At 41.4% G+C, this 26159-nt stretch overlaps 1 protein-coding gene across 1 annotated transcript; it reads left to right on the top strand.

Annotated features, from left to right (window-relative positions):
- Positions 1–1315: 1315 nt before the first annotated feature.
- On the top strand, positions 1316–20810 carry HDDC2 (HD domain containing 2). The gene is made up of 6 exons (XM_090279814.1): positions 1316–1449; positions 2815–2936; positions 4540–4642; positions 9956–10024; positions 17698–17836; positions 20107–20810. Exons 1-6 carry the CDS (start codon positions 1366–1368, stop codon positions 20202–20204), a joined length of 615 nt encoding a protein of 204 aa, XP_090135940.1. The 5' UTR covers positions 1316–1365; the 3' UTR covers positions 20205–20810.
- Positions 20811–26159: the final 5349 nt, after the last annotated feature.

Genomic DNA, 26159 nt, shown 5'->3' with positions numbered 1-26159 from the left:
GCTTTGCAAGATTTGAGGAACTTTTCACTGAACTGCTCAATAGTCATTGTTTATGGTTTTTACTTCCTGCTAATCAACTTATTGGGTGGGGGGTTTTGAGGCTCTTACTGAACCTAAGAGTCCTAAACTAAACTTCTGGACCCTACCCTTCCCCACAACCTACTTTTCTTGTCCTTTTCTCTAGCTCAGTAAATAGCAACTCCATCTTTCTAGTAGTCAAGCCAAAATCTGTGGGGTCATCCTTGAATCCTTTCTTTCACTTCCTATGCCCAATCTGTCACAGATTCTGTTAGTCCCATCTTCAAGTTGTATCCAAAATTCAACAATATCTCAGCACACCTACCGCTATCACCTTGGACCAAACCAGAGTCTTCTCCCCAAAGTAGTGTTTCTTTAAAGTATTTTTTATTTTTATTTATTTTTATTTATTGATTTGAGAGAGAGAAACATTGATTTGCTGTTCCACTAATTGATGCATTAATTGGTTGCTTTTTGTACATGCCCTGACCAGAGATCAAACTCCCAACCTTGTATCACAGGAGGTTCTAACCAACTGAGCTACTCCCCCAGGGCTTCCGAAGTATTGTTTCAATAGTCTCCTGATTGGCCTCCCTACCCCGAATAATCTATTTCCAACATTACTCTCCCTGAGTCATTCTGGGTACTTATCTACTAAATACTTTTTAAAATTGTTACCATTGATTGTTGATGGAATTAAGACCAACTTTGGGGGGTTTGGCGATTCTTCAGCACTTGAGGTGTTAAGGGAAGTTGTGATTACCTCCTGGGATTGTTTTCACTCCCCAGCCCATACATGTCTATCTCCACAGTCCCTGGCTATGAGTAACGCCAAAGCCCTACCGGTACTTTTGTCATTCCCCATTAATTTCTCACCTTGTCAGTACTTTCCTTGTGCCAATGTTCAAATGTTTCTAGTTTGCCCATCCTTAAGTAGAGCTCCTTATCTTTTCCCCAACCAGACTCTGAGTTCCTAAAAGGCAAGCGTTTTGTGCAATTCGGCTTAGTTTTCCTCCTCCAAACACACCCGCGATCCTTGTACAAGTTTGCTGGATTTCCATTAAATGAAGTTTAGCAAACGAGGAACGAGTGCAAGTGTGTGCCAAGCACTGTGTCCACCCAAGGCGCAGGAAGAGAGGAAGGTGGAAACCAGGACAGAGGGTCTGGGGAACTCAGGGTGAGGAAGTGGAGGAGGAAGAAGAGAAGGTGGAAGAAGAGGAGAAGGGAGGATAGAGGGAGGAGGAGGCAGGAGGAGAGGGTGAGCAGGGGAGGGGGAGAGGAGGGAAGGGGCGGGGCTTCGGGCGGCAGCCGCTTGGCCAGCTCCGCCCCGTCCGGACCACTGGCCGCATGGCTTCGGCCTCCTCGGTGGTCGGCATGGGCAGCGGGTCCCGGAATCTGCTGCAGTTCCTACGGCTGGTGGGGCAGCTCAAGGTGAGCGGGCGCCAGCGAGCCATCTGGAGCTGCTGCAGGCCGAGTGGTGGGAGGGCCGGGCGGCCGCCAAGCCGCGGCCTCCGGCACCCTCCGCCATCTCCGCCCCGCAAGCTCAGGCAGAGCGACACCCTCCGGTGCCGTTGTGCTTGCGGACGGAAGGCGGAGGAAGCGAGCCGACGCTTATGGCGCCCGACCCGGCCGGGTGGAGTGCAAACCGCGGTGTAGCCTGTGTCGGCAGGCGAGCACGGGGCTCAGTGGGGCCCAGAGGTTTCTTGGCAGCGGCCGGCGCGGTCCCGTGTGGGACCCTCTGCGCTGGCCCGCGTCTTGTACGTTTGGCGCGCACGACCCTACAACGGGAGCGGGTGTTGACTTCCGTGCACCCTTCAGTCTCGCAGATTTTAAGCGGTGTGTCCAAAAAGCTGTCTAGCAACTATTTACAGAATTAACAAGGCTTTCTGCTTTTACGGAGGATTTTATATAGAATACACTGGATGGGCATCACGTTCATGTCATCCGCCGCCGCCCCGTTAGCGATTTTGCGGAATTTCTGCCAAGTTCAACCTCCGAGATTATCTTTCCTGCCACTCTTACTACAGTTTATACAATTCTTGAGAAATGTAGACTTCTGAGGAGGAAATGCATTCTTACAAGATTACATCATGATGTGAATAAAAGGAAGAACCATTAGAAATGCCTTTATCCTTTCAGCTTAAGAACTTGGAAGTCTATCACTTGTTCAAGTTCAGAGCTTGTACCAGTGTTTTCTACTTGTGTCTGTCTAATGGGGTTGTTGGAAGGCAAAACTTGCCAAATCTTGTAGTTATGAAAAATAAGCTATTTTACACTTTACGGCTAAAGGACTTGTATGTGTTCCAAAATTTATACATCAGTAACAGAGTAACTTGACCATTGGACTTCTGTATTGTATAGTTGGAGCTATCCTCCCATTCCTCTGTAATTCTCCAACTTCACTGGTTTATTTGATTCCAGATGTTGACCACTTTGGTTAAGTGTTTTTTAAAAGATTTTATTTATTTTTAAAGAGAAAGGAAGGGGGAGAGCGAGAGAGAAACATCTATGCATGAGAGATACATCTATCAGGTGCCTCTCGCAGGCCCCCAACCCCGGGGACCTGGCCTGCAACCCAGGCATGTGCCCTGACTGGGAGTTGAACTGGTGACTTTCGGTTGGCAGACTGGCACTCAATCCACTGAGCCACACTAGCCAGGGCAAGTATTTTTTAATATGTTCTGAAACCATTTGCCCTGTTTCTGTGTCCTATACCCTGGACGTCTCTTGAAGAGCATAGCAGATAGGTAAGATACTTATTTTTATAAACTTCTTTCTCTTCTTCATGTTCATCAGAGAGTCCCACGGACTGGCTGGGTGTACAGAAATGTTGAGAGGCCGGAGAGTGTATCAGATCACATGTACAGGATGGCAATTATGGCTCTGGTAACCAAAGATGATCACCTTAACAAAGACCGGTAAGCTGTGAACTTGAGTGGTTGTCAGGTAGGGTCTCTGCTCTATAATTATGAACTGCTTTTCATGACTGAGGTGTGTGTCAAATTCTTGTAGGTTAGTTTATACGTCAAGAAAAATTATTTGAGGCAAATCATACAGATTCAGAATGTGAGAATGGGAACTGTATGTGTTGATTGCTTCAGTTGTTAATTGCACTCTGGGTTCTCTTGGCAAGTGAAAGAGCCTGCCTTGGTCTCAAGGAAACATAAGTGTGATATTAGGGGTTCCAGGGCCTTTGAAATGAGTGTGTTATGTCTTACACTTTATCATTGGATTAGTACACTGTGCACTTTTATCTAGCCCCTTTTAGTGGGGTGACTTTTGGGAACCGTATGTGCAAGGTATAACTGAGAAAGATATTCTCTCTTCAGTCAAGCAACAGTGTAGAATACTTTTTTAAGCATAAGACAAAGTTCCTAGCAATATAAGACATTAAGTAAATACCACATGAATTATACAGGCCCAAAGTGGTTTCAGGAATAAGTTATGTTAGAAAATTAGCACCATAGTCCAACAGGAGAGAGCACCTATTGTTGGGAATCTGAGGTGAGCTCTGAAGGGTTGACTAGGCAGAGAAGTAGAAGGCTCAGCATGCCAAGGGAAATGCAAAGAAACCAAAACCCTGATGGCAGGAGAGTGAGGGCATACTTAAGTCAATTTAATTGCAGCAGAGTTTCATTAGGGAGTCTGAGCAGCCCTGTTACTCTGTAGATGGTACGGAACTTAGATTTTTGACAAACAGTACAAGATGAACATGGTGGCGAATGGAGATAAACCTAAGAGTAGTCTGAGGTTTTAACTGGATCAGGGAGACACTGCAGGTGGGGAGGAGACACCTGTAAGAATTTGGTTAGGCCTTGTGCTGCCTTGGTAATAGTGGGAACCTGGCCCTCTGGGACATTTATCTCATGACCTGCCTTCATTATTTTGACAATGATTGTCCTAATCACTACTCATTATTACTAATAATCATAGCCATTGTTGCATGAACAACTGTGCCAGGAACATAATTATCAAATTTAGTTTTCATACCAACCTTATGAAGTATTACCTCTTTTTTTCAGATGGTAAAATGAAGGCCTACAAAATTTAGCATTTAAAGAAATTAAATAACTTGACAAAGATCACACAGCTAATAAATGTTGGTTGCTAGATTTGAACCCAGATCTGTCCAGTTCTATTCATTTTTTTATAAAGGGCCTCATTTTGACATGAACTAGTATATTGGGGAAATGATTGTTTCTGAATTTTATACCCAGATCATCTCCTGGCTTTGTGATCTGAAATTATCTTTTAAAGTGGTATTTGAGAAACCAGCCACTTTACAAAAGATACAGACTAACATTTTCCTTTCCATTCTCATGTTTTGTTTTGAATATTAACAAGTACTTTTGATTCAGAACTGTTGAAGGTTGGCAAAATATAGTTACTTTAGAAAATATTGCATTAAAATACTCTGTGAGGGTAGAGAAAGAATAATATGTAACTTCTAAAATAGTATAGAGAAGGAGTTTGTAATGAATATAATCCTATGTAATTATTCACCGTTTCTTGCCTGGTCAGATGTGTACGCCTAGCCCTGGTTCACGATATGGCAGAATGCATCGTTGGGGACATAGCACCAGCAGATAACATTCCCAAAGAAGAAAAACATAGGCGAGAAGAGGTCAGTGTTGACTATTGACTCCACAAGAGACCACCAGAAAAACCTGTTGCTGAAGCAAAGCTAAGTTTATTAGACCTGTTGGAATAAGGGAGTGCCCCACCTTGGCAGAGTCATAGTGTTTCAGTAAGGGAAGGGGAACGTCAGGGGAGGCTACATAGAGTTTTAGAGCCTGGGCTGGAAGATGTTTAAATGGATCTTACAAGGTGGGCAGCCCAGAGTTTGGGACATAATAGGCTTGGATTGGTGGGACTGGTGAGGCACAATCTTGGCCCCTCTTGAGGAGTAAGCTACTAGTATTCACTGTATTTTAGGATTTACAGTCTTAGCTTCCAGTACAAGGATTTCCCAGGAGTAAGACCCAAATACTTTTTGCTTGTTTCCAACCTTGTTTAACACAAGAACAGGAAAATATGCCTGTCCCCAGCTTTGTTTAACACAGGGACAGCAAACTATGCTGGTTTCATTTCTCATTAGTAGGTGGATGGAGATAGCATGGCTTTCATTAGAACAATAGAAATAGTTAGAACTTAAAGGAATTCTCCATGCAAGTTAAGCTCTTTGGTGAAAAGTTCTGTAAATTACAAGTATAATCATTTTTATAATCATTATTTGTTGGATTTTAAATGAGCTCTTTAATTTAGTGGTTAGGAATAAAAAGTATTTCTATTAGTAAGAAATGAACAACACCAATAAAATATGAGATCTATATCATTTTGGGCTCTAAACCCAGAGGCTAGGGCCAAAGAGGAAGACGCATTTAAAGCAGAGGCTGAAAAATCCATGAAGGCTTTTCTTATAATGCTGAATGGCTAGTTCTCAATTCAGGGATCTTTGCAAGCTACTTTTATTATAGGCCACAGATCCTAAATTGCTAAGTAGACAAATCTTTTATTTCAGATGGTTTAACAGGGCAGGTGGCCTTAAATATTTGTCCTCAGAGCTGAGGGGAGATGAACTTCGTAGCCAACAGCCTTTTTGTTCCTCTACAGGCAAGAAAATCCACAAGGAATCCCAATTTAGGAACTGTAACACATTCTAAATTATGGACACAAGAGGAATAGTATAAGGAATGTATTTTTCCTGCCAGAATACAGGTCTAAAAAGTAGGCTCAGCATCATGACCGACTATAGAAAGGGAGGAAGCTAAGAAAGTCTTTCTGTATAGAGAGTTTAGACTGTCATTGTGGAGTGATCAGTTTGTAAGGTGTATATATATATATATACACATATATATATATGTATATATATGTGTATATATATATATATATAATCAATGTCTTGTACACCTGCAACTAATATAATATTGTATGTGAGCTATAACTGAAAAAGATTTTAAAAAATAATTTAAAAAAAAGATGAAAAGACAGTAAAAAGTTCCTAGGTTGATTAACAGAATTAATTTTAAAAGAAGTCAATTAGCTTAAGATACTGAATTATAGAAAGGAATTAATCCTGAACAGAGGATGTTGATTAATGACTTATGACATAGAGAAAAAGAAGGGATAAACCTCCTCAATGATACAACTCATTTAAGGATATATGGTAGTTTTATTCAAGGGTATATCTTCAAGGGTACACCTGGATATTGTGGACGAGAAATCATATACTGAGATACCAGAGGGTAACTAAAGATTTGAAAGTGATACAGAGGAAGAAGAGAAGACAGTTACACAGTGAATTTGAGGCTTACTTCATAAAGGAGCAAGTCATAACCTTCTGAAGAAAAAGCACCATCCAGAGGAAGGATCTCCAACTACTGGAGGTGAGAGAGGACCTACTACTGTCCTGATGAGCTGAGCCCTGGCCTCCATGGAAGGGCATAGAGTGAGTGGACCTGAACCATCAGAGTGTTGCAGTCTTCCTGGACTCTGTGTCCTGGCAGTGATGAAAAACCTTTGTGATCTTGCTGAATCTCCTGCCGGCTGCCCACTCTTTCTGATTCACAGGAGAATGAATACCATAATCAGAAGGGACAAGAGAAACATCTTAGAGAACTGCAAGTTCTTGGACAAGAAACCAGAGGCTTGGAGAGCACTGATATTCCATTTCCTTTTCCTGCTGCTGGCTAGGGTGTGAGAACAGAGAGAAGGATCTGGGAAATGAACCATTCCCTGTGCAGATGGTGTTTATGAATAAGATGTGGATGTCTGAACCATGCATTCAGATAATTAAACGAGGGTTTCTTGGCTCGAGGTGGAATGCACATAATGAGAAGCAGGGAGCATCATTTGCCCAGAGGCTTGCCAACTGCATCCAGAAGGCTTTACATGGAAGGAGAGGGGAGAAAAAATACTTGATAAGAGAAGGTTGATTGTTTTGGAGGAGAGCAAATATTTGGATGAAATGAGGATGAGGGTGTAAAAGAGAAAAATTGGGGGCCAAAAGCAATACTTGTAGTCTGACTCTTTCCTAAGCAGGATAAAATGTACTTTATATTATAACCCAAGTTGGTAGGGGGCTCCTGGTAGGGATCATCAGTAACTAGTGGGGTGGAGCTTGAGGCTGGAGTACAGCAATGGCAAGTTATATTCCTTCGTAAAGGGGAAAACTTGCTAAGACAGAAGAAGAGTCATGGTATATGTGTATCTGTGAGGGTTAAAGTTGCTAAGGAACCTGAGAGGTTAAAAGGAGAAGAATGAAACTTTATTATGGGAATCAACGTGGCAAAATGGAGAAAATGAGAAATGAGTGCTTAGTGTGTGCCAGGTAATAAATACTTTATATATAAACTATTTAATCCGCACAGCAGTCCTTTCAGGTACATACCATTATTAACCTCATTTCACAGTTGAGAAACCTGAAGGACAAAGAGGTCAAGTAACTTGCTCAGAGTTCCACAGCTAGTAAACGGCTAGCTGGTTTCCAACTCCATGTGAATCAATAGTTTGTAGTTAGCTGTGGCACTGTTTAGCCTCGCCAATGATGTGTGAATAATGAATAACACTTTCTGGGTGCTTGTCACAAAACTGACCCAAGATATTTGCTGAAATCTTCATTTGCTCAGAACTTCAGGCAGATTCTTGACATGCTTTGCTAACAGGAAGAAGCAAGGAAAATTCTCTCTAAATCTATGTGAACAAGGCAAAAGTATGGAAGTGGGCATGGCAGGGCTCACCATCAGGAAGGGAAAGTCTGGCATTCTCAGCCATGTACCTTGGACTTCTATGGAGTTGATTTCCAAGAGTTCATTTAAAAAGGTGGGCATGATTCTGTGGCATATGCTACAAACAAGGCATATCAACTACCTAAAAGGCCTCAAAATGCAATTCTGATTGTATAACAACAAATGATATCCATGAGTTTAGATCCAGAAAATAGTTGCTCAATTTTAGGAAGAGAGCAACAATATACTTGTTTATCTTTTATGTTTTTTTTAATAGATGTTGTGATTTTAGTCAACAGAAAGAGAATTAATAAGTCAGTAATTGGATGTGTTCTCCAGAAGGCCAATTCAGTCCTAGGCTGCCTTTATATGGTAGAGTATCTAGCTTGAGGAGGCTTTAGTTCCATTCCGTTCCACTTGGTCATACAATACATCCATAACTGCATTCAGTGATGGGTGCATAACTTTCAATGGAATGAAACCCAATCTCTTGTCAAAGCAGAACATTTATGTTTGTATTCTAAAAGTTTAGATTTTAGAGAACTATACATATATGTTATTCAGTTTATTTTTTCAAAGACAAACTTGTGTGTCTGGAATAGTGGAAAGATGAACTATTTATAAAAAGAGCTTTAATTTTTGAAAAAGCAAAGTATTTTTTTCAAGTATTTTACCGAGATTTATGAAAAAGTAACAAGGGAGAATTCAGGTACAGAATAATCTAAATTTTGTACCGCTAAGGGTGGTATGATGCTACAAGCCGTTCAGGGTGGTGATGTTACTATGTACAAGAACAGATTGTTGACACTGGCAAATATGTTTTGCTTTAGAAGAGGTTGTATTCTTTAATATTTTTTCCTCCCAGTAATAAATATATACACAGATGTCCATATTTATTTCCATTGCTTTTCCCCAATTCACGTTTTCATTTTATATAAGACTGTTGCCACTTTTTTAAAACCATTGCCAAAAGTGGTTCTTATAACCATATTTTTTTCAAGGAATGTAACCTTTGGTTAGAACTGAAACAGATTAGGAGGTGTAGGGTGAGGATGGTCATGAAATTTGAAGCCATTTGAGGGTAACTTGCAGACCCCACCCCCCACCCCCAAATGTGATATTTTAGAAGGGCACTGGAGCAACATAGAAATGAAGGAAGCAAGGCGAATGAGGCTCCTGGGACTTCGGAGACTAAAAATAAGTACCAAACATCCTCTGCTGGCTCTTTCTCTTATCTCCACTTCTCTTCGGTTTCTGACTCTCTGAGACTTCTGTTTGTGGCTTCTGTCTCTGCTGGACAAATCATGCTGATGGCCCCCAAGTGACTGGTTTGACTTACATGGCCATTCCTCGGACCAATCGCTGTGGCCACAAAAACTCTAGCCCAGCTGGGTCACTGTTCATGTGTTGGACGTTGTGTTTGTGAGAGGGAGGAGGGCAGAAGGAGGGGTTAGGCACAGTGGAAGAACTAGAGGGACAATTTCAGTTGGATTTAAGGAAATTCTTTCTGTCAGTGCTGCTTAAAGCCCATTTGGGCAGCCTCTTGAGGTACCAGGATCCCCTCACCAGACATGTTTATTGGGGGAGGACAAGATGTGTTCACTGATGCTGTTGAAGGGTTCAGATACTTGTCATGGATGATGTGGCTGATTACCCTTCAATGTCCCTTTTCAGCCTGAGTCTGATGCTGCCATGTAATTTCCTTTATGTTAATGATAATAACGGACCATTTGTGTGGTGCTTTACATTTTGCAATAAAAGGAATTAATAATAGGAAATGGATATAATAGTGTACAAAACATTTCTATGAACTTTGTAATTCATTGTTCCTTTCCTATTCTTTCCACTTGTAGGTTTGTGTTGAACTCTAGTATACTTATGACTGAAATTGATGTGGACATCTTGCGATTCATTGACAAGATGTAAAATCTTTGGCCTCGCTTCTTTTATTTCTGTAATTGTCTTACACCCTCCTCATTGTCCTTTTTTATGTGTGGTGTGCTGCAGGCCACAAAATAAGTGCTTAGTGATGTCCATGTGAATGAATATACTTTCTTATTTAATGTGCACAACTGCCCTCCTTGTAAGCCATAAGTATTGTCCAATATTCTGCCCCTTTGGAAGTTATTTGTAAGGGTTTGAGTCCAGTACTTGGCTGTTGTAGATGAGTTTAAATGTGAGATGATTAAAATAATGGTTTGATGTTTCAGGCAGCTATGAGGCAGTTAACCCAACTTCTCTCAAAGGATCTTGGAAAGGAGCTCTATGAACTTTGGGAAGTAAGTATATATGACAGGTTGCTTTTTACTTATTGTGACTGAATTTATACGCCTCATCAATGTTTTAGTTACATTAGCTGAACAAGGCTGTCTCTAACTTACTATCTTCAGGTTTGTATCTTTTTCACCTCTCAGCTTTTGCAGGAATTTCTCGTGGCTAATATTTTTTCTTCCTCCAATTTCTCCATTTCCCTTGTCACCATATTGCGTGGTATACGACCTGACTCAGTCCCTGGATTTCCTGATGCATTGCTGTCACCCCCCCAACCCTACCACCCCCACCAGCCCCATACTCACCACCCATTTCTGGTCCCCTAAAACGACACGGGCTTTGGTAGTTCAGTACTGGGTTTGACTCCCATGTCACCGTTTCCTGGCTCAGTGACCCTGGGCACATTCCCATCTGTCTGTTGCCTGCCTATGAAACTTGGAGGGTTGTTAGGGCTGACTGGGGTCAAGAGAAAGTGCTGCTGTGACGGCCAGCACAGCACGGGCTTTGCCAGTGCTCCCTCCCTCCCAGTGCTGCTGATGTTGGGACTGCAGAGGCAGCTTGGCTGCAGGGAGAGAGCACAGAAAGCCGCTGTGCTGCCATTGCCCCTCCTCCTGCTGCTTCTCATTTGTGAAAACAAAGCAAACCCCTGCTGACTCCCCACCTATGCATCCCACAGCCTACTGGGCAGCTCCCCTAAAGATCAATAGGGACCGAAACTCAGCATGGCCCTCCTCACTTTCTGTGGCCATTTTTATTATTTAAAAACTTTTTACTGAAAAATACAGAAAACCACACAAAAACTGATGTATACCATAGTGAATTATTAGAAGGACAACTTTCTTGTAACTACCATCCATGTCAAGATTTGGAACTTTGCCATTCTCCCCTGAAGCCCTTTTTTTATACCATGACCCGGCACAACCTATACTTTTCATAGTGATCACTTGAGTTTTTTTTTTTTTAAGTATATTTTATTGATTATATTGTTACAGTAGTTCCAGTTTTCCTCCCCTTTGCTCCCCTCTGCCCAGTACCCCCCTTCTCTCCGTTCATCCCACCCCCTTTAGTTCATCTCCATGGGTCGTGCATATAAGTTCTTTGGCTTCACCCTTTCCTCTGTTATTCTTAACTTCCCCCTGTCTACTTTGTACCAACTGATTATTCTTCTTAATCCCTGCACCATATCCCCATTTCTCCCCCTCCCGCCTCCCAGCTGATAACCCTCCAAATGATCCCCATACCTATGATTCTCTTCCTATTCTGGTTTGGTTAGTTAGATTTTATTTTTATTTTTTAGATTCAGTTGTTGATAGTTGTGAGTTTGTTGTCATTTTAGTGTTCATAGTTTTGGTTTTCTTTTTCTTAAGTAAGTCCCTTTGACATTTCATATAATAATGACTTGGTGACGATGAGCTTCTTTAAGCTTTACCTTGTCTGAGAAGCACTTCATCTGCCCTTCCATTCCAAATGATAGCTTTGCTGGATAGAATAATCTTGGTTGTAGGTTGCTTTTCATCACATTGAATACTGCTTGCCAGTCCCTTCCTGCCTGCAAAGTGTCCTCTGAGAAATCAGCTATAGTCCTATAGGCACCCCCCTGTAGGCAACTCTCTGCCTCTCTCTTGCTGCCCCCAGGACTCCGTCTTTATCTTTCACCTTTGGCAGCTCAGTCATGATGCATCCTGGTGTGGTCCCCTCTGGGTCCAGCTCTCCTGTGACCCTCCATGCTTCCTGGACCTATATGTCCATCTCCTTCACAAAATTTGGGAAGTTTTCCTCATTTTTTTCAATTCTTGCTCCCTCATTCTGTACTGGTTGACTGTTTTTTTCTTATGTTCCACATCATTGATTTGAACCCTGGTTTCCTTCCCTTCACCATTGGTTTTGTGTGGATTTTCCTTTGTTTCACTTACCATAGCCTTCATTTCTTCTCTTATGCGTTTGCCATACTCAAGCATATCTGTCAAGCCTGTGAGCATCTTTATCACCAGTGTTTTGAATTCTGCATCTGTTAGGTTGTCTATCTCCTAATCTGTTAGATTGGCTATCTCCTCATTGCTTAGTTCTCCCACTGGAACCTTGATCCTTTTCCCCTTTTGGGCCATACTTCTCTGTCTCCTCATTCTGACAGGCTCCTGTGTTTGTTTTCCTCCACATCCCAGGTAGAGCTGTCGTTCCTGTTACGTTGTTAGGGGAGGAGCCTTAGGGATTGGTCAGTATAGGACGACCTGTTTCACCACATTGTGGTGCTGTATGTGGAGGAGGGGTCTGAGAGGGAACAATGTTGCCTGCCCAGCACTCGCCCCTTTTCCAGGCACCTCTCCCACTTCTGCACTGGACTGGTGCCCCTCTGATTGCTGCCCTGGCCATCATTCCCAGAGTGGGTGGGTCTGCAGATGTTCTAGGACTGTGGGGGCCCTTTAAACAAGTGGATTCTGCTGAGAGACCCACAGTTTCTGCCTCCACCCCAACCCCCACTGGTCTGCACAGTCAGAAGCAATGAGGCTTGATTTTCCCCGGTGCTGGGTCAGTGAGCTGCGAGGTCTGGTGAGGAGCTGGGAAAGCTCTCCAGGTGTCCCTCCTGACTTTCTAAAACGTGTGACTGTGCTTTCCACCGGCCCACATCCTGGCTCTGCCCCGGCTCCGCCCCTCCTACCCATCCGGGGATGAGTATTTCTTCTTTATATCTTTGTGTGCTGGACTTCATGCAGCTTGATTTTCTGGAACTTATGGTTGTTTCTAGTTTTGAGGTAGTTGTATTCCTTCTTAGCTGTGGAAGGAGATGCAGCGTGTCTGTCTATGCCTCCATCTTGTCTGGAAGTGCTTGAATTTATTTATGGTTGTTTCACCGAAGTGTTCATCCCTAGAGAGTTTAGTTTAATATTGCCATTTTTAAAAAGACTTAATGTCTTTTAAATGTCTTTGAATCTGCAGTTCTCCCTCCCCCTTCCTTTTTCTTACAAGTTATCGTTGAAGAATCCAGTCCATTTGGCCTGTAGTAGAGTTTCTCATAGTCTGGGTTTTGCCATTTGCAGACTCACAGTGCACATCACGTTCCTCATTTTCTGCAGACTGGCAGCTGCACCCAGAGGCTGGATCGGACTCAGGTTGGATCCTTTTGGCAAAACTGTAGGTGGTGTTGGATTCTTTCATTGTGCAACACATATATGTGGGTTTTCTTGGTGCTTATATTTATTCCCTCAGTCCTTTGGGGTTGCAGAATAGTATTGTAATGTTTTTATTTCCTTTTCATTTTGTAGCTGAAGTAACTTTGTTAGCAGATGCTTTTCCCTCACCTCCTTTCTGGTTAAGGTCATATCAGAAAGCAGTGGTAAAAACACGTGACCCGGTGGGCTCCCTGGATAGAAGGAATGGCCGGGTGATGTAGCCTCATTCATCTTGAACAAGCCCTGGTGAGACCGCCTGTCTTCTTTTTTATTAATTTTTTTAAATAGAAACTGTTATTTCAAGACCACAATATAGGCACTAAGGATGCTCATTGCTACTTACTTGGCTATTGTTTCTGTGCTTTTTAATGGACAGAGCTGGGATATATATACACACATAAAATACCTTGTGAATTCACAGTGATATTTCCAATTCATTTTGTACTTAACCTCTTGCATATTATGTTGCATGTCCTTCTAAACCAGGAATCCTGGTTATATAGCCTTTATCCTTCATTACACGTGTCGTCGTCGGCAGCCGTCCGTCTCGAGAGACGATGGTGTAGCTTCTTAAGAGTCCATCTGCACCGCCGAGAATGGCTGTGCAGTCTGACTCGGGAGTGACATGGTAGTATCTGTCTCCTCCCGTGTTGAATCGACATCTTGCGATGACGCTGAAGCTACAGAGCCTGGGCAGGGTAATATGGAGGGTCTGCTGTTGCCCATGCAGCAGACCCCCCCTCTCTTCGCAGCTGAAGGGTCCAAGGGAAAGACGGAGTCGATACAGCTTGGCTTCAGGTGCGCCGCAGGAGTTGCCGGTGTTGACTACAACGTCAAACCGCCTTAGGGACTCCGGCTCCGGATTTTCTGTCGGGGTTTACTCCCTTAGCCTTTCCCCTGAAGAGGTATGCCGCAAGGCAGCGGAGGTTTTTTGGAGTCAGAGTTTTCCTTCTCTCAGAATAACAGTTGTATATACCATTATCATCAATTATGATTCTTGAGAACAGTTTTAAAAATGGTTTGCTTTTGCTGTCTCCATTCTCCCCCTATTTTTATAGTTGTACAATATATCTACATTGTCAAAACATTAACCATTACATACTATAACCTCTCTCAGTAACTGTGTAGTTCATGCTCACCACCAGTACTTCTGTCAGTCTCTCCTCAGTCATTTTGGTTGTCTGAAACCTGTTCTCTAGTAGGTTCTTCAAGAAGGTCTCACAGGAACAATATTCTCTCAGTGTTACATGTTTTTAATACTCTGTTCTTTATGCTTGAAGGTCAGTTACACTTGAAATGAAATCCTGGGCTCCCAGTTTCTTTCCTTGCATATCTTAAATATCTTACTTCCATTTTCTTCTGTCGTAAAACATTGCTGTCAAAGTGATCATAATTATATTTTCCTTATATAGCAGATGTACTTTTTGCATAAGTGTCCAAAGGATTTTTTTTAATATATGGCAATTTTATTAGAATGTGTCTTGGTATTGTTGGTTATTCTGGCTTAATATCCTGAGGAACTTAGTGTGCATTTTCAATATATACTTTCAATTTTATTTTATTTTTTAATTTTAAGAAAATATTTTTTCAATATGTTTTCCTTTCACTTTGATATTTTTCCTCCAAGACTCCTATATATCTGTGTGTTGGTTCTTCTTTAACTGTCTTCAATATTTATTACCTTCTCTCTATTCTTTGTCATTTTCATTTCTTTTTGACTTTTAAACTTAATCTTTTTGATTTCTATTTCTCTTAAGGCATTATTTATCATGTTTGATTATCCTTGTGTTCCTTATTGCTTAGTCTTTATTTCTAAAATGATTTTCTTTTATCTCTAATTGCTTTTATGTTGCTCTTTCATGTCTTAACATGTTCTTAATATCTTTTAGTTCTTTTTGAAATAGTTTGTTGTATATTAGATTATTTTAAAAACAAGGATGTCTTTCTGATGTGAATTGTCTGTAGAGATGTTATTTTACTTTTTATTCTCTTTATCTTATGGTAAGTTTGTATGAAATCTGACCTCTATGCTTTTTTTTGTTGTTGTTCATTTTGATATACTATTAGTTTTCCTGGACATTTGGAAATAAACTTAGTTCAAATAGTTAACTTCACAGAGCTTCCTTTTTTGTGGGTTTTGTTTGTTTGTTTTTTGTTTTGTTTTGTTGGTTTTTTAAAGATGTGTAAAAATGTGGTGGTTTACCCTCAGAGATTTCCTGACTTTATTCCCCTTCCCCACTCTTATCTGGACTTTCTCTTTTCTTCATCTCTGTTGTGCTTATCCCATTCAGCTTTGATTTCACTCCCAGCTGTTTCTTCTGTGGGGCCGTGACCTGGAAGGAGCCCCAACAGGTCAGGTTGGCACATTCACCAGGACTGGGCTTCTATTGGCTGCCGTTGGAGTGGGCAGGATTCCTTCAGTGTTGGTCTCTGTTCTTACATTTTGGTAATACGACGAATACCTATCATCTGTTTAGAGGTTCTCCTATTCTTAGGTCCAACAGATGCCCTGTTGTTGCCCATAATCCCCTCTAATTCCTCCTAGACAGACACTGATTGCATGCAGGGCTTGTGGCTGGAGGCGATTTGTCCTCACTCATGTAGACTTTGTAGTTCCTGGTGATGTTGTGACCCTCAGCTTTGTTATCAATGTTTGCTCTGAGGATTTTGGTTTTCTATTCCTTTTCTTTCTGTCTTCTGTTTTGCTCCCTCGGTAGTTTCCCAAGCCAGAACCTAGGGAGCCCTTTATGACTCTCCCTTTCCCTCACTTTCACATTTTGGTTTGCTGCTTCTTCCTTAACATTTCTCAAATCTGCCCACTTTTCCCCAACTTCATTGCCAGATTCTCATAACTTCTCTGCTAGTGCTACAAAGTCTCAAACGTGATATCCCTGCTTTCAGTCTAGCCATCTTCCACACAGAAGCTAGAATGCCGTTTCTAAAATGCAAATCTGATCAGGACACTTCTTGCTAGAAACCCTTCAATGATGTCCAGTAGCTGCAGGATAAGCTGAGACTCCACAGCATAAACCATAGGCCTTTCAGGAGCTGGCTCTTCCCCCACCTTCAGCCTCTTCCCTCCCGCCTTCCTTCCTCAATTCTCCATCCTACCATTAGGAACTGTTTGCAGTAAGTTCCCCAGAGATGCACAGCTTCTTCTTAACTTGAGAGCCTTACCTGCAGCACCATTCTCGCTGCCCTGCCTCCTGTTGGAAAGTGAAGCTAAAGAATGCCAACGCCATTACTTTTTGAGAGAAAACCCCGTGATTTATATTTTTAAAAGGAATGTGTAATTTCAGTGGATTTTGTTATTAAATGTGTTATTTCCTAATGGTCTTATAATCTTTTTTCTCACTTTCAACAGAGAAAAATTCTGGACTGCTATGCTTAGAGTATTCCATTTATTTTTGTTAAGTAATAAACTTAAATTTATTAAATATAAATACAATTAAACATAAAAATTAAAAGTAATTATTTCTAAGTGCCTTTGAAGTGAAACAAAATGTATTTGGTTTTATATTAAAATGATTTGCCTGTATAATTTTAAGCTCTATCAAAATTCAAATGTCTGCCTTTATAAGAATAAGGCATTTAATCAAAACAAAGAAACCTTCAGCGATTCACATTGCATTTTCCTGCCAAGAAAGCATGACAGGTTCATCATCTGAACACATCTGGGGTGGAATTACAAATGAAAATTTTGCAGGGAAACCAGTTGGGAACACTTTGGTTTTTAACAGAAGAATGATTCTATATAGTAATAATTGGGACCTGTGGTTGTGTGACATGCGTCAGGCTCTAAGCACAGACCTCCTGTAGCTTCTTGTTTCAGGTTTGTACTAAGGAAGGAGGGACCAGTAGGAAGAGGGCAGGTAAACTCCTTGTCCAGTACCCTCGCCACACCCCTCCCACCAACACTTGTACACACACACCACTGTATGAAGGATTCAGAGGTCCTGACTGTTTCTTTTAGAGTCATAACCCTGAGAGACTTAAGTTCTCCCTATTTAGAAAGTAAGGACAGAGATTCCAAGTATAAAATGGTAACTAAAATTAAATGGGAAAACCAGAAATTTACTTGAAAAGGAAAAGGAAACCTAGCATTAAATGGAGAGGGAAATAATTTGAGATGTATGAGATGAAATGCTAGCTTGAAGTTACAAAAGACCTAAGCCACTCAGATGGATTAAAGAATAATGATCTTGAAATGAAGACAAGAAACTTAACAGGAAGAAAAATGCTTGGGAGTGTCAATGTGAACAAATGAGACTTTGAGGCATCTGGTGGAACACATGGCATTGCGAGCATGTCCTTCTTGCATGGGGCAATGATACTGGCTGTGAAATTACAGGGGAAGCATCTCTGTGAAGGGTTTATATACAGTGGAGAAACGTGGGCAATTCAGAACGTGCTTTTTAGCTGTGGCTTGATTCCAGGTACCAGAATCAGAATTTTCCTGGATTACCCTATCATGCAAGTCCCAATCATGCTGCTCTAATTGTCCCATTACTTAGGAATATGAGACCCAATCTAGTGCAGAAGCCAAATTTGTGAAGCAGCTGGACCAGTGTGAGATGATTCTTCAGGCATCTGAATATGAAGACCTTGAGAACAAACCAGGGAGACTGCAGGACTTCTATGACTCCACAGCAGGTACTCGGTGCTGTTTGCAATAAGCGTCATTATAGTTTGGCTCTCTCCTAGTGTAGTAAATAACATTATGTTAGTGAGTCCACTGTGCTTACTGTCTTCTGACCTTTCCATATGGAGCATCTAAAGGGAAAAGGTGAGATTCATTGGGGGTGGGGGTCTGGTGCAGGAGAGCAGTGCCACCCTGGAGTCGAAGCACCAGGTTCACGTTCACACCTACTAGCTGTGTGCCCCTGGGCAGCCTCCTGACCCCTGTGTCCTCTGAACAATGAAGATCAAACTATTTGCCGCTTAAATCATAGGTTGGTTTTGAGATTCAAGAGAGATAATTTATGTGAAAGTGCATTATGATCTATAGATGCTTTATAGGTATAAGGTCATATGAGGTGGAGGTAGAAATAGAGATTTAAAACAAGAAAACCCCAAATGGCTGAAGTCTCCATACCAATGTCATTATAGCACAGAGCTGGAGTCCAGCTGCCTCGTTTGAATCCTGGTTCTGCCACAAACTCTCTGTAACCTCCAGCAAATTACTTAACCTGGCTCTGGGCCTTCGTTTCCTTATTTTGAAAGTGCAGATAATTACAGAATCTGCTTTGTAGAGTTGTTTGGGGATATAAAGGGTTAATTATTATGAGGTACTTAGAATAATACCTGGCAATAAGCCTTAACTATCTTCATTTTGATACAGTTTCCAGAGTGAGGAGCTAGGTACCCTGTATTAGTGATGGCTGATGTTCCTCTTTCTCCCTGGAGTAAAACTCCACCTCTTCCCTGGGGACTCTTCAGGTTCAGCTCAGCCTCCATGTCCTTCCAGAGGAGTTAGAGATGGCCTTGCTGGGAACTCTCAGGACCCTCATGTGGCCCCACCAAATACAGGAAGGTCCCAGATCACAGACAGTGGTCCAAAACTTGATTTGCATTGTAATGAAGTTGAGTTGATTTTCCTTCTCTTTTCCAGCCTTACTGCCTCTGCACTAGGCATGGCTCATTATTTCTGTTTTGGGCTGTTGTTATAACCACCTAACTTAGCCTGCCAGGCTCACCAGTTCATCCTGCATGTCATAATGTTTTCCTCCTTTGTAGGTATGGGTACCATCACATGTTTGTTTTTTAAAACTCTTGTGGCTTTCTTCTTCCTAAAAGATGAAATGCTGACACTTTTGAGTGGCCTATCAAGCTGTGCAGTCTAAGGCCACTCGCCTCTCTGGTCTCCTTTCCTTGTCCTCCCTGTCAACATGTGTTCCCTTAGTTTGCTCAGTCTACACTTGGTCTAGACCTTCCCATAGTGTTTCTTAGTCTGACTTGCATTCTCCTTAATGATACCCCTCCTTGGGTCTCTTCCCAAACTCCCACTTGTTCACCGCATCCTATAATAAGCTGTTTGAGGGCCAAGCCCAGTTTTGTCTCATCTGTCTTTGATATATGGTATTCAAAACTGTTGACTTCCATGAAATAGAATAAAGCTGCAATCCTGGGGTCAGCAAACCATGGCCCACAGGGCGCACTGGCCTGCTGTGCTTGTTGTGTAAGGTTTTATCTAGACAGCCATGCTCATTCTTCATGTATTATCTCTGCCACTTCTGTGCTACAGCTGCAGGGTTGAGTAATTTGCAACAGAGATATGTAAGTTCACGAAGCCTAAAGTATATACTGTCTGACTCCTTACAGAAAAGATTTGCCAACTGTGTTATAAGCAGTGATTGGGTTCTAAGATAGTATATTTCACCAATAATGTAAATGAAATACGTCATGTTTATGTGATCTTTGTGTTTAACACATTTTGACACATTCTCAATGGAAAAAAAAGAAGAAACATGGAAATACTAGTAAAATAAAAAATGTGGGCACTGGAAGAGTTATCTAGTTTAAACTTTTTATCGAGGAAGAAACTTGAGCCTGGAAAGACGGTGACTGTCCATAACTGAGCTGAGATGAAAATTCGCTGCACTGAGTTGAGTTTCCTCTTGTTTCCCCGCAGTTCCTTCTTTCAGGGGCTGCCTGGTAAAGTTTCTCCTAGCTCTGTAATCGACAGTTCCTTGCCAGATTCTCATCTTATGTGTGCGGTGGCATCGGGGGTGATGGAGAATAAGCTCCGGGTGGTCCCCTTTGGCCCCTCTCCAAACCAGAAGGAAGGACTTGGAATTGTGTTCTGCATTGGAGTAAAGCATGGGTCAGGGCACAGACTGGAGCCCCTGACAAGACCTGGGGTCAAGCTGGAAAAACTAATGTATTATCTTGTCCTTATCTTTTCCTGTCTTCTTGCCTTGCAGGAAAGTTCAGTCACCCTGAGATAGTCCAGCTTGTTTCTGAACTTGAGACAGAAAGAAACACTAGCATAGCTGCCGCCGCCAGCAAACCGCACTCCTGAGATGTTCTGTATGTGGCTGCACCCCTGTAACAAACGTTTTATTTTCCCCCTGCTGTTGGGTTTGCCTGTTGGTTTGCTGATTTCCCCAGATGTGAGTCTTTATTTTCAATGGCCTGGACTCCAGCAAGAAACGTGATACAATTGGGCCATAAAAGAAGCACAGAACAGGATGTGGTCATGAAAATGCATGGGTGAAGACTTCAGGGTGGGTGTCGTTTTGTGAACCAAATACATAAATTTTAAAAACCATAAACTTTGGAATATTTATTGGAGATTTTAAATCCACTGAACTTATATCCTACATCCCCAAGGGCCAGATTTATTGAACGATAGAAAGTTCAATTATGATAGCTTTTAAGAACAGATTTTTCAGCTGACTTACTGGTAAGGATCCAGGAAAATGAATGCATTATAATGCATTATCTCCTCAGATGAAATGCTGCTTTATTCATATGATCACTCTCTGGAGCCAGATTTTTAATATCACTGTGACCTGCTTCAGGCCTTTGATCACGGATTTGTAAACCTGCTAACGGGTTCCACCCCTTCTTCCAATTCTGTTTGTCATTTGGAGATATAAATTGGAGCATGCAATTTCAGCTGTTACTTGGCTTCCGCTGGTTTTTTTTTTTCCCCTGACTTACAGATGTTCAGACCTTGATTATAGAAGTGTTTATCACTAGGTGAGAAAGATATAATAATAAGAATAAGGTCACTAGACCTTATGTAGGGAACACATCAGACCTGGTTTCTTCCTGTCATTTCCCTTTCATAGGATAAGTAATCTGCCCATTGGCATTTAAATGATGCTCAACCATTGGTGCAGACCTGCTCAGTATTTTGCAGTGATTTTCATGTGGAAGACGATGCCTGTCCCTTTAATTCAAATGTCAGTCTCCATTTGAAGAAAGCCTCTTAGGCTGGCATGGTGAGAATTCTAGGCAGCGTTTCTTTGGAAACTCTTTGCAGTCTCTATGGATACCCTGTCTGGAGGAAGCAAGGTGCATGATCTCTTCAGAAGCAGCACACACAGCTAGCTGCTCTGCGTTGAAAAGAGCAATGCTGCTTTGCTTCCAAATGCTGCATCGCAGCAACAGTAATTAAAAGGTGATAAATGGTTGAAAAGTATGGTTATTATTGGAGATACAGCTGGTAGGAAAATAGAACTGCATCTATCAGTATTTTGGAGGTTTATTCTCCTGGCTTAAAAACATGCACACAAAATAACTCAAGATGAGGTTCAAATATTTACAACTGAAATATTGCCTGTGGCCCAGGGGGTTTATTTGGGATATTTTGCCTGCTGTATTTTTCCTAAATTCATGGAGAGACTTTGGAACCCTTTACTGGGTCAGACTTAATGCTGGTCACTTAATTGTTATCTAGGTTTCCATATACTTACCAGGTGGGGGTTCACACAGTCCCACACCTTCCTTACTGAGGTAATATGTTTACAAACAATGAAAATGTAATGGTGCGATAAATATAAGAATAAAATGAAGATCAATAAAATGATAGTTATTGACCTGGCTGGTGTGGCTCAGTGGATTGAGCGCCGGCTTGCAAACAAAAGGGTCGCAGGTTTCATTCCCCAGTCAGGGCACATGCCTGGGTTGTAAGCCAGGTCCCTAGGTTGGGAGCGCATGAGAAGCAACCATGCATTGATGTTTCTCCCCCTCTTCCTCCCTTCCCCTCTCTCTAAAAATAAATAAAACCTTAAAAAAATAGATAGCTATTGAATTTATCAGCCAATGTCTACAAATATTTGAATATTATCACTTAGAAAGTGTATTTTTCTTGGAAGATACATGCTACTTGCCTGGAATTGGTTTTCTGAATACCAAGCCAATCATTATGATGCAGAATAAATAATTATTCTTGGGTTGAACTCTTGGTTTACAAACTTACTGCCATACATGAAGAGCAAAGAGAGACCAAAGAAGGATGCAGACCACTCCAGACTGACAGTGGCAGGTTTAATAAGCAGGGGAACTTGCATATGGGGCTTGTCTGGGGTGGTCACAAGGTGAGTAAATCACTCCACCTGCATGCCAGAATCTTAGAGGCTTTCTCTTTGAGTTCAGTCACATATACCATCCAGATGGTCCCAACAAGGCACTGCTCTCTCAAGGCTGTGTCCTTGAAAGAGCTCCTAGTATGGGAATAGTGGGCAGAACATACATTACAAGGACGGGTGTGGGTGAGGAGCCTCTGGTTGCCCAGGTGCAGCTTGCACGTCAGCTAGCTAGGAGTTACATCCTCCATGACCTCCTCCAACATGAACTAAGAAATATTCCTTGTTACCTCCTCGTAATGAGGAAGAGAGACTACCCTGCTGAAAAGGAGGAGAGGGCAGAAGGGCAGAGCTGCAGGGGAAACAGTTCTCTCTGCCCAGTCCCTGGGGCTGACTGGGGAGGGAGGTTCTTTGCCAAAAACAATAACTTGTTTTTTCTTCATGGGCTAGCATTTCATTAGATGTTACATAATTCTCAATACCCCTGTATTTGAAAAAATGTTGATTCCAACAGAAGTCCAACTTATTTATCTGAAAGGCTTGTAATATATGCTCTGGGATAAATGACTTGATGGAGTGCATCGTGAAAAGGCATCCTCTATACCCAGAATTTTCATTTAATGTGTTAGTCTTCATATTCAAAGTGAGATTGAGGATGATTTTTGTGGGAGATTTATAATTTTTTATTTGCCTTAATACATACTCTATAATAAATTAAGTCAAGTAAAAATGTAGAATAAAGGTTTGCACCATTCTTAGAGATTATCAAAAGTAACCATAAGATTTTGCCCGATATCACAGTTTGAAATTATATTTGAACACCAGGTTTAAAGTTGCTTCACATTTTATATTTAAATCACTTTTTAACCTTATCACCATCTTCCTTTATTATATCCACCCACACTCATTTGATAATAAGTGAGAGTGTTGAGATTGAAGTTTGCAATGTTATGCACCATTTTCCAGTGAAGTTCAACAAATTTCAAACTGACAGATAACTCTTGAACAATATACAGTGGCAGGAGAGCAGCTTAGATTCAGGTGTCCTCATATTGACCACTGAATGACTGGCATATCAAGACATTCCATAATAAAGCACACAGTTCTGTTTCCCATGGTTCAAGATCAGACTTACAAGCAATTGTGTAATGTAGGGTAAAATGCAGATTTCTTTGCTGACATGACCTACCAACAGTTGCAGTCTTTATGAGATGTGAGTTTAAGATAAAGTTGCAGCATAAATTTATGAATATTTTCCATCAGAGCAACTGTTTAAAAAGTGGAAGATGCTTAATTTATAGATGGCTCGCTTTTTTTAAAAAAAGCCAGTTTATTTTGGAATCACAATTCACATTGGAATTTTTTATTATTGAGGTACTATAGCCCACCTCCCCACGTCATGTTCTCAGACCCCCATTGGGTGCCTGGATAGTACCCCTATATATACTGTTCTTTTCCCGTGCACATATCCAGTTTATGGCTTCTCTGTGGCATATCTGAATTGCCAACATCATTATTCTTGCCCTTTGGGACCCTTAATAAGTAAAATAAAGTATTAAACACAAGCGCTGGGATACCAAGGCAGTCCATCTGATAACTCAGACAACATCTCTGGCAGGATGAAGAAGACTGGCTTGAGGTTTCGTCAGCCACTTAGAATGATGTACAACTTAAAACTTAAGAATTGTTTATTTCTGGAATCTAGCATTTATATTTTTGGACTGAGGTTGACCGCAGGTAACAACCTGCAGAAAGAGAAACTGCGGATAAGGAGATGAGTGTATATTTTTTGTTGTATCATTATACATGGTCCTGACCGGAAGTTATTTTGATTTGTTAGTAAAAAGCTACATCCATTGCGTGCAAATGCCTTAGCACTGGAATAACACTTTAACCTCTGTGTGTGAACTTGCACATGCAAAGGGAGAGAGAAACAGGCAACTCTTGAGTGATCAGGCAGTGAGGAAGTAAAACCTCTAGCCCAAGGCTACCTACCCACTAGCAACTGATTTGATTATTCTAATCAATTATATCGCTTGTCCACACACAAAATGAAAAGACTTCTCATGTAATCGCCATCATATCATTCCCAGATCAGAGTTATTTCTATAGGTAGTTAACTAGATGTTAACAAAGGAAATAGAATAAAGGGAGTTAGACATTGAACTTAATAAACTGGGGAGCATAAACCTGTTTGCTTTTCCAGGAAGCTATAGCTTCACATCCCAGGGGATATAGCATTGCTCTGCCAAGGGGTTAACACCCATCCATTTGCACCCTTCTGGTATGGACTGTTGGGGGGCTTAGGGGGAGGTGCTTGACCAAAGAGTCCTGTCAGTCTAGCTGGGGGAAAAAAAGATTGGTTGGGAGGTAGACCCATCAAAAAGCCCACGGAAGCACCTGGTCCACCCCAAACCCAAGCTAATATAATCCCAGGGAGATGAAGCCTGGCGTTCACACGTTTTCTCTTGTCTGGGAGCACACAGCCATGCCAGAATGCATTGGCTTCAAAGACTGAGCTTTAATGTGAACCAGAACCTCTGGACCTTGGCTTTTGTTTGCCCTTGATGAAGATATGGACTTTTTTCATGCCGGCACAGAAAGAGATGGGATATTGGAAACCCAGGGGATAGCTTCTATTTCCACTCTAATTTTGCCACACCACCGTCACCTGCGTGTGGGTCCTTGGGGTGCTTTTCTTGCGATCCCATCTAAGACCCCAACAACAGTGTGAATAATTAAAAACTTTCCAATTAACAGAGGTGACATGAATATAGCTTTTACAAAACTGATGAATGGTTTCAATAAACAGGTAAATATATTTGAAGCTCTGAGGCATCGGCATCAACACTAACTTTCTTGATGGTTTCCTACCCAATCTTGACACTGTGTTTTCAGATTGGACGTCTGAGACCACTGTGCAGAAATCGGTTGGTGAATGAAGATATTTATAACACCATAATTCTGCTTTTTCTATGATACAATGCAGTGTGCTGAATGTGGTAAAACAAGGAAGGTGGCAATGAGTTTACAAAAGATGAGCATTTCAAACGCACTAGGCAACGGCAGATTCGGCACAGAGAGATGAGTACCCACATGCAGCAGTGGATGAGCAATGTGCTCACAAGCCAGCGGGACAGGGTTTGGCTTCAACCAACAGCCGAGAAGGATCAATCAGAGAGAACACCAGTGCTCCTACCAGCAGGGCTTCTTTGTCCATATTTGTCCATACCTATACCTGCTAAGGGTCCAGGCCTCAGAGAAGTGGCCCTGAACCAGCTTGATTTTCAATCAGGTATATAGGTTGTCCTCCATTAGAATAAAAATGTTCAGGTTGGCTTTATTTCACTATGTTAATTTCTACTTAATAATACATTTAAAAAATGAATAGTGAACACGCTACATATAGGCTACCTATATATTACATGGATTATATGTTATAAATACATATATTTAAATATACTTAAATAGATTTTTTTATTAGAAGGTCTAGTCTGTATGCATTTTAAAAATGTATCTATAGGATGTATCTCTGTTACCCATTTAGAAGAAAAGAGAAGCATATAATGTGGAAGGTAAAAGTTACTGCAGAAATCTTTTTAACACAATGCTTTTTCATTCATGTGAGCAATTTTGCAAACTGGAAGGAATTTCAGACTGGCTTTTCCCATTTTCTAGCTACTATATTCCCTTTGCAGATATCCCTTACATATTTAGCAGTTTACCTGAGTTAACTCCTACTCTATGTAGATTAGAGAGAATTTTAGAATTGAAGATTGTTTTAGCATCCTAAAGTAGCTGGTATTATAACTACATATCCTCTTTCCTGTTCACCAGATTAGCAGTAGAAGTTGATTTAAGATAGTGTCTGCAGAATTATAGTTACCCCCTTTTAAGGTCATAAATATCCCTGAAGACTTAAAGAAATTAAGAACTTAAAG

This window comes from Furipterus horrens, unplaced genomic scaffold (assembly GCF_987537825.1).
Source record: "Furipterus horrens unplaced genomic scaffold, mFurHor1.1.pri manual_scaffold_6, whole genome shotgun sequence".
In the NCBI taxonomy this organism is placed as follows: domain Eukaryota; kingdom Metazoa; phylum Chordata; class Mammalia; order Chiroptera; family Furipteridae; genus Furipterus; species Furipterus horrens.
This window is presented reverse-complemented; position numbering and strand designations above follow the sequence as displayed.

Excerpts from the sequence above, each read along its gene's own strand:
- HDDC2 (XM_090279814.1), top strand. The coding sequence starts at position 1,366 with ATGGCTTCGGCCTCCTCGGTGGTCGGCATGGGCAGCGGGTCCCGGAAT. Across the intron at positions 4,643-9,955 it reads AAAAACATAGGCGAGAAGAG|GCAGCTATGAGGCAGTTAAC; the intron begins GTCAGTGTTGAC and ends TTGATGTTTCAG. Across the intron at positions 10,025-17,697 it reads AGCTCTATGAACTTTGGGAA|GAATATGAGACCCAATCTAG; the intron begins GTAAGTATATAT and ends CCCATTACTTAG.